The 9,439-nt window shown below is 33.9% G+C and overlaps 1 protein-coding gene across 1 annotated transcript; it reads right to left on the reverse strand.

The window, feature by feature from the left end:
- Positions 1-436: 436 nt before the first annotated feature.
- Positions 437-3,757, reverse strand: LOC141661388 (ATP synthase subunit beta, mitochondrial). Its single transcript, XM_074468391.1, has 9 exons — positions 3,254-3,757; positions 2,664-2,739; positions 2,412-2,500; positions 2,111-2,228; positions 1,933-2,036; positions 1,656-1,814; positions 1,321-1,545; positions 925-1,236; positions 437-678 (listed from the first exon to the last, which is right to left on the reverse strand). The coding sequence occupies exons 1-9, from the start codon at positions 3,716-3,718 to the stop codon at positions 562-564; spliced, it is 1,665 nt and encodes a 554-aa protein (XP_074324492.1). The 5' UTR covers positions 3,719-3,757; the 3' UTR covers positions 437-561.
- Between the last annotated feature and the right edge of the window lie 5,682 nt (positions 3,758-9,439).

The raw sequence follows: 9,439 nt of genomic DNA on the forward strand, positions 1-9,439 counted from the left end.
TCGTTAAGAAAGCTCGGCTCGTCAGAAAAAAAATTAAAGCTCCGCTCGGTTCGATCAAAACTCGACTCGGCTCAGTTCGTGAACAGCTCTAGCTCTAGGGTCCTTGTTGAGCAACTGAAGAGGAATGATCCCTAGGCCTCTCATATTATAAATCCATCATGTATTATTGACTACACTAATATGATGCCTCTGATATTATAAATCCATCATGTATTATTGACTATACTGATATGATACAGTACTTGCAATGGTTTGTAGAAAATATATATCAAAGTTGACGGTTCCATTACAAAAATTTGTTATATAGATTCAAAAGTACACTGTGTCCAACTTCATATGCAGATCAGAGAGAGCTATAGCGTGCTACTTTTATTTAGTTTTTGTTTACTTGAGAAAAGTTTTTTTTACTTTTATTTACTTACGAGGAAACAAAACAGAAGAAAACATCTCTATAGTTCATTCCATCCATCCTACACTCGAAACCCTTAAAAAATGTCAGATGTAATAGAGAAAAAAGAAAATTACAATCCACAACTGACTTCGGAAATCCAATCTTTTGACTTAGCCATCTCGATTTTCTTTAGAAATTTTCTCAGCCTTCGCAATGACATCTTCAATGCCACCAAGCATATAAAATGCCTGCTCCGGAAGGTCATCATACTTTCCATCCAAGACTCCCTGTCAAATGTTTACCAGAATTTGATCAGCATTTTGGAGTCCGAGATGTTAAATAACGAGGTTTTCTAGTTGTGACATACAACAGCCCTCGACATTGAATGAACAATTGGTGCTTCTGAACTATTAGGAGTGATCTATATATGAGATACTAGGTTATAGCAGACCATTTGTGAATGTATAGCAGGACATGACTTGATTAAAATATGATTAGGACCCTAATATAAAACACTTTACTTGGTTAATTACCTGAAAACTAGTGACAGACTCCTTCAACTCCACGTACTTTCCTGGAGCACCAGTAAAAATTTCTGCAACATGGAAAGGTTGACTCAAGAATCTTTGGATTTTACGAGCTCGAGCAACAGTGAGTTTGTCATCTTCACTAAGCTCGTCCATTCCCAAAATGGCAATAATATCCTGAAGATTCTTGTAACTTTGAAGGACCTTTTGTACACCTCGAGCAGTATTGTAGTGCTCTTCGCCCAAGATACGAGGAGTAAGCATGCGTGATGTTGAATCGAGGGGATCAACAGCGGGATAGATACCAAGCTCAGATATCTGCAAGCAATAAGAATAGCAAATTGCGAATCACATATTTTAGTGAGTGCATCAATTGTCCTATTTAACTGAATGCTAACAGACCTGCCGAGACAACACTGTGGTGGCATCCAAATGGGCAAATGTGGTGGCAGGTGCAGGATCTGTCAAGTCATCAGCTGGCACATATATAGCTTGAACAGATGTGATGGATCCTTTTTTAGTTGTTGTAATACGCTCTTGAAGGCCTCCAAGATCCGTAGATAGAGTTGGTTGGTAACCAACAGCAGAAGGGATACGACCCAACAAAGCAGACACCTCAGAATTGGCCTAAAAAGAAGATTAGATGGGTAACAAAGGCATGACAGTTACAGCCAGTCAATTACAGTTCACTAAACAAATGATTACTAAGAGAACAATATATAAGCACCCTTTGTTACCTGGGTAAAGCGGAAAATATTGTCAACAAACAAAAGGACATCTTGACCCTCAGCATCTCGGAAGTGCTCAGCTACCGTTAGCCCAGTAAGTCCAACACGAGCACGAGCACCAGGGGGTTCATTCATTTGACCATACACAAGTGCACACTTACTTTCAGCCTGGAGGTTAATGCAAAATGTTGAAATTTGGTAAACAAGCATCCAATTTTTAAAGCCATTTCAAGTAGCAGTTCCATTACAAATGCAAATTAATGGGATAATATTACAACTTACAGACCTGTTGATCTCCAAGCTTTATAACACCACTCTCCATCATTTCTTTGTACAAATCATTGCCTTCTCGAGTACGCTCACCAACACCAGCAAACACAGAGAAACCACCTGCGTATAGAAACAGAACCACTTAGATAACATGAAACATACAAGTGCTTGTGGACAATGGAGTCGATACAAACCATGAGCCTTGGCTACATTGTTAATTAGTTCCATAATAAGCACGGTCTTTCCGACACCAGCACCACCAAACAAGCCAATCTTTCCTCCTTTCTGATACGGAGCAAGTAAATCTACAACCTGCGATGCAACATGGATATGTGAAGGATTTGTAATCATCGAGAAGTAAAAATATCAGATAAAATACCCAATCCCAGGCCCTTAGTAGAAAATCAACTTTCAAGTTTCAATAGAGTGGCTTGAAGCACTATGACAAATATGTGGATATATAGTGTATGAATAGCTCAACTTCTTATAAATCACCTTAATTCCGGTGGAAAGGATCTGTTGGTCAGTTGCTTGGTCCACAAATAGTGGAGCTTCACGATGAATGGGAAGAAAGTGCTCAGTTTCTGCAGTTTAAAACATTATCAAAAGTTAAATTCGATCAGTACAAACTATAAAAGATGAACCAAGATGAGAGAATTGAAGAACAAAATATGAGGAAAAAGAAACAGGTATTTAAATGCTGCCTCAACAGGTTTATTACAATTTAGAACAACAATTAAATCTTACTTATTTCACCCCTGTGGTCAATAGGTTCTCCAATAACATTTATAATGCGACCAAGTGTTGCCCTGCCAACAGGTACCTGCATATATGCAATTGCAAACACAAAGATCGGGAATGAGGTTGTAATTACAATATAAAAGCTATACATAATTTTACTTGCAATAGAAACTTGCAACACTACAAAGCCTAAGATTGATACCTTTTAGCGAAATAGCACAACAAAAATCATTAAGCTTTATAATGTTACATTTTCTTTAGCATACCTTACCGGTCCTAAGGTAACGAGGCCTTATTCCAATTCAACTTATGAATGCTAATGTCTGTGATTCACTAGGTATTTAATAATTTTTATATGCAGAAACTTAAAATGTTTAGGGTACGTAAGTTCAAGGCAATGCTGGTCTTGTTCGTCTATAGCCAAGATCAACTCTGCCCATATATGACCTATATTATGTCTTTCTAGCATTAGCCCATTAAAATATTCTGGTTCTGCCACTAATGTACCTAACAATGGATACGGACACGAACACATTTTATGTAATGGAAATGGTTTTTTTAAATGTTGGATATAAGTAAATTAGAAAGTGAATTACAGTGATAGGAGCTCCGGTGTTAAGAACTTTCTGACCGCGAACGAGACCTTCAGTACCATCCATAGCAATAGTCCTGACCGTATTCTCTCCCATATGTTGCGCCACCTCAAGAACCAACCTAACCTCAAAATCCATAACCTCCAAAGCCGTCATAATAGGCGGCAATCCTTCTTCAAATTTAACATCCACAACTGCACCAATAATCTGACACACCTGCCCGATCGCACCAGCTCCCGTCTTCTCATCAGTAATAGTTCCCTTCCCCGTGCCCCCTGTCTTCGGCACAGGTGCCTCCTTGGCTGGAGCAGCTGTCGCGTAATTAACCACTCGTTGCGAGACAATGCTGGTAGGAAAGAGGCAATGAGAGGCTAGAAATGAAGGCCTAGGGTTGGAGAATGAAGGTCTGAGAGTGGTGCGGCATTTGAAGGAACGGAGAAGAGATGTGATCAGTCTCCGTGAAGCCATGATAGAGTGACAGCAGTGTAGTGCAGAGGGTGAATGCTGGTTGTGTATATAAGAAAAGTAGTTACCATGTTATATGGATCTCTCACGATTACCACGCTTTCAGTTAGACAGGTTCAAACCTCTGCTACTTAGCCGCTCAAATCCTTATCATTCTTTCTTTCCTCTTTTTCTCAGTTTTTTCATAATATTCAAATGTCAAAACAACCTTAATTATAATCGATACCATACAGTTCTTAGGAATGATAACTTATCATTTATTGTAATTTAGTTTTATTTTCTTTTGAAAATAATCACTAATAATTATTCAAATAATCCATTTTCACTTCATAATTTTTAGAAAATTTTAAATGTAAAATAAATATTAAATTTTTTAATTAAAGTTATATTATATACATAATTACATCAACTTTTCATTCATATTACTATCATTTAAAAAGATTCATATCACAAACTTATATATAATCTATTAATTCGTGCTATATACGAATAATTTTTAACATTTTATAATTTTATTAATATTTCTGACTATATATTGTATGTATTTCTTTTAGTATGAAAATAAATTATGAAAGATAATAAAAAATAATAATATATCTTTGATAATGTTTTGAATCATGATTGATTTTTTATCCCTCTCAAACAGATAATATATATGTTTGTTTCTGATATTTTGTTAACAAATATTTGAACAATGATGTAGTTTAAATATGAAATTAAAAATATTTTCATAGTACTACATTATACACTTGTAATGAATTTGTTTTAAAATTTAATTATAATTATTAAATAATTATTATTATTATTATATGAGACAATGAATACAATATACCATATTATTCTTATAAATAGTACTAATTTAATTTATCAGGTTTCGATTGCATGACAAGTTCATCAGCTATATTTGAATTAGACAACAGTAGTCAATCGGATATTTTCTTGGGCGCCTAATTTAAGAGCATGGCATTCATATTACCAAAATATAAGTTACTTTTAAGTTAGACTTAAAGAATGTAATTATGTAATGTGTTTGATTTAGAATTATTGATAAAACTTAATACAATGATAATCGTGTATTTTGCTTTAATAAATGTTGATTGTCTTTTGGCAGTTTTAGAGTTTGTTTTGAATTTGCGATTGTATAAGATTTTGGCACGTTTAGAATTTAAATTGGAAGTCGAAAATGGTTGGATACTGAAAAATTAGTATTTGGTTATTCTGAAAAAACAAACTTACGACGGTTGTTCTTCAAACATTCCGTCGTAATGTATATATTTTCATATTTAATTTTTTTTTTAATTTTCATTTTCAAGCTTGTAGGCCCCACCTTCCAAAATACGACGTTTTTTCTGTCGGAAATTTCTAACTTACGACGCTTTTTTCCGTCGTAAATTATATTTTATCTCATTAAAAGTGGGTCCCGTAAAGTAATATCCGAGGTTTTTTGTGTCGTAAGTAGATAACTTACGACGTTATTGTTCGTCGTATTCTGGTATCTTGCGACGATAAATTCCGTCGTAAGTAGATTTATTATTTTATTGAGTATGTGGGGCCCTACTTCCTAACTTGCGACGCAATTTTATCTTGTGACGAAAAAATGAACTTACTACTCGACCAAAAACGACGATTTTTTTCCATCGTAAATGGCTCAATTACGACGATTTCAATTCAAAAAAACCGTCGTAAATTGAGAGATTTGTTGTAGTGTTTATATGTCGTGATTACAGATTTTTTTATGTTATGTATATTTTAATATAATTTTGTGCTATAATAAATACTATAATTATAATGGATTTTTAAAATATATAAACCCTTTAAAAAAATATTTTAAGTCAACATTTTTTAAAGATTGGCATAATTTAAATAGTAATATGTACATGCATTTTAGTTAGAATAAATTAATTAAATAATTATGTCCATTACAATAACTTTTAAGTAATAACATTTTTAAAGGGTAATTTTTTTATAATTTTTCTCGTTCCCTATCCCGAACCCGAAAAATTTCCCGAATTTTCGATCCGTACAGGGATCAGATCGGGTAGGGGCGGGAAAGGTGTAATGTCCATCCATATAGTTGAGTGATTTTCTTTTTCTTTTTTACTTTTAATATTTTATCTTCAAATTTAAATAAATATCGAATCATTTAACGTTTAAAATTTTCAAATTTAGAGATTCATCACTCATTTACACGCTATAATAGAGGATCCAATCGATCGCTTATAAAAGTTTCTTTTGTAAAAGACATGCATTTACTTTAACAAGACTAAGACATTTTGTCAACCCCAAGTAAGTTGTATTGTTATCTAAATTTGTATTTTGTACTTGTAACATTTAAAGTCTGTAAAAATGTCACAGGAGCAGACTGAAGCCTTTTTCTATAAACAGTGTCAAACCTAAGAATTCTATCTAGAAGAAGATCAAGAAGATCATGCCTCAGAAGAATTATGAAGAAACTTGGAGTTGAATAAATCTGTTTTAGGAAAAATACTCTAAGTCAAGATCTCTACAAGTCAGAGATTTAATGTTATAGAGAAGTCATTCTAGAACTCCAGAATGGCTTATCGAGAAGTCGGGAAAGCTATTAGAGAACTCAGTGAGATATCGACAAGTCAAGAAGACATGAAGGTTAGAGATATCGACAAGTCATTTCTTCACTAGAGAACTCAGAGTTATCGACAAGTCTACATTCATTAGAGAACTCTGAGTTATCGATAAGTCAAGTTCCACTAGAGAACTCAGAGATATCGATAAGTCAAAATTCACTAGAGAACTCAGAGATATCGACAATTAAAATTCACTAGAGGACTTTGAGATATCGACAAGTTAAACTTGACTAGAGAACTATGAGATATCGACAAGTCAAGAAGCTACTAGAGAACTAAGAGTTATCGATAAGTCAAAGTGAAGATGTGAAGACTAGAGATCTCAACAAGCCTAAAATCTCTTATAGAGAACTGAAGACCTCTACAAGCCAAACTAAATATAGAGTACTAGAGATCTCGATAAGACAATATACTTATCGAGATGTCAAGTGTTCTATAGACCTAAATTGGAGATCTCGAGGTACAATCTCAAAGTACAAAGTTGTAGATCAGTTCAATATCCAAGATAAACAATCAACAAACAATCCAACAACCGTATTGACAAGTCTACAAAAAGCAGTTTGAAGAATGTGCAAGATCAATGGTGAAGATTAACCGACAGAGAAAGATCAAAGTAAACACGGGATGGTAAAGATATGTTAAGCCATAAATGGAAGATCTACTTTTCTATAAATAGAAATGACAAGTGACAATTTAGAAAAACTAATAGCATGTCTTGTTACACACTGTGTAAACCAACAATTAACTGAGTTATAAAGTTAACACTGGTCCTTAGTCAGTTGTAACAATTGAGATCAAATTTCTTGTAACACTCTCCAGAAGAAGCTAAGCTCTTTATCAACAAAGAGCCTAGAAATTTTGTAGCAAAACAGTCTTAATTTTAATATAAAATTAAGTGAGTTTTGAAGATCTGTGTTCTTTATTTTCTGCAAGCTAAAATTCTGCATGAACACATTTCACTACAAGAATTAATTTACTTTGTTCAACCATAAACATTCAAGAAAGCCTAAAAACACTAAAACACATTCACCCCCCTCTGTGTGTTATTCATTTCCTAACAGTTTCAACCACTGAACTTGCTTATACTCTCGTTTAATTAGATGATATTCCTATAAAAAGAATGTTAGGAAAATTTAGACATGTCGAGCGACATAAATCACTCATATTGCCTTGTTAACACATGTGGAGTACTATTCTTATGATTAGATACTTTATTTTAGTCCATCTGGCGAATGATTTTTTAAATTACGAAGTGATCTACAGGAAAAAACAAATATAGGAAATTCATACAGAGAAATATGAGAAAGAGGGATTTCTTCAAATTGAGTTGACACGAAATTGAGTTCATTTTTGTCAGATTCCTATAAAAATCTGCCATAACTGTCCTTTGCCCTTCCGGGTCCGAGAATAACAGGAGGCTAAGAACAAATCTAACTGATTTGTAAAATTAAATACCCATTCAAAATGGGGTAACCCATAATACGCAATTGAGATTGATATAATCTATAACACGCATTCATGGTATTACAATTTTTTTGACATAAAAACACATTTAGCGTTGGAGTATATAAATGTACTATGCATTTTTTGAATGCATATTACCATATTATTGTTTCAAACTTGTACTATCCAAAGGAGAAGAAATCTGCACAACTCTTTATCATCAGTTGTGGATCCCATAAATCTTTCTTTTCTATTAATATTCCCTTCTCAAGCAGCAGCCCACTTGAAGACACCGCTGCAGCAGCGAACTACCTGTGGGTAATATACTAACACTACGCGCGACAAATGGACAGTTATATAATCAGGATTTAAGTAAGAATAGACAATGAACCAAATAACAAAACAAAACACGAAGGCATAAACAACAATATATATTCAGTAACTGAATTGACAAATAGTAAATAGAGCATTTAGCTATAACAGAAGTTTTATCAAATCTGTAATTTGAAAGAACTATGAACAGTTGAGGCGCCTAGCCTTCGAGAAGACCAGGCTGTTCTTAAAGAGATTATTGTCCCACTTACATTGTGTTGGGTTGCAACAATATCAATTTCATGATATAACAACAAAGAGCAATGCATCCACAGTCACGTAATGCTCAACAACGACCTATACCTGAGTTCGCCCATAAAACTTATGCTATAGTATGCATATTATGGAGGAGAGAAAAAGAGAAAGTAGCAGCTAGGATTTCACAAGTATGTGATATCAGTATATCTTATTCCAAACGTTTGGTTCTGTATATAATACAAAACAAAATGTAACTGAAGTACTACATTAATTAAAATAAATATTATGACTTAATATGCATTTAATAAAATATATCTCGGAATCAAGAACGTAACATTCAGTATTTTCCTCAGCAAATCCTGACCAGACATCAAGATTTATTAGCAAATCCTGACTAGGCATCATGATCTGTCAAACTCAGCAAATCCGGATCGGTATTTCTAGCAAATCAGAGTTTATAATTTCTGATAAGCAATTACTAATATTCTTTGTTACACAGATTCAATATTAATATTAAAACAATATAATAAGTTAGTAAATATTTCAATTAAACAAGCAGTAAAATTTCTCGTCCGGGTCGTCTATCGCGTATGCGAGACGCTAAGACATTCGCCCAAACCGCCCTTCGACCGTGTCGTAGCGAGGCGGGGCGGCGGCGTGAGGCACACAATAACTTCATGAACACTCACATGTCTTAGTAGTTGTATAATACTCTTGCACATGGTACTATATAAAGTACTAAACCTCTATTTACATAAATAATCAATGTGGGATAAAACCCACACTACCCATTCAAACTACTAATTTCACCTCAATTTCTATATGAATTATACTAAGAAAATAACTTGAATCCAAATATGAAAATTTAAGTTATCAAATCAATTCTGCAACAATTAATTTTTGAAAATTACATAAAAAACATGACTTAAACTTTTCATTTTCTAACACTGCCTAATACAATAAATACACATTCGCGAGTGGGTAGTGTATATTGGCCAATTTGTCATTCTCGTCAAGAATTTTAAAATTTTGATTTTCTTTGTCATTTTTTGTATTCTCGGTGGGGTGACGACCCGAAGTTACTTAAAGCTGAAAGGCCTGGCCTGGT

The sequence above is a fragment of the Apium graveolens genome, chromosome 5 (assembly GCF_009905375.1).
Source record: "Apium graveolens cultivar Ventura chromosome 5, ASM990537v1, whole genome shotgun sequence".
NCBI lineage: Eukaryota > Viridiplantae > Streptophyta > Magnoliopsida > Apiales > Apiaceae > Apium > Apium graveolens.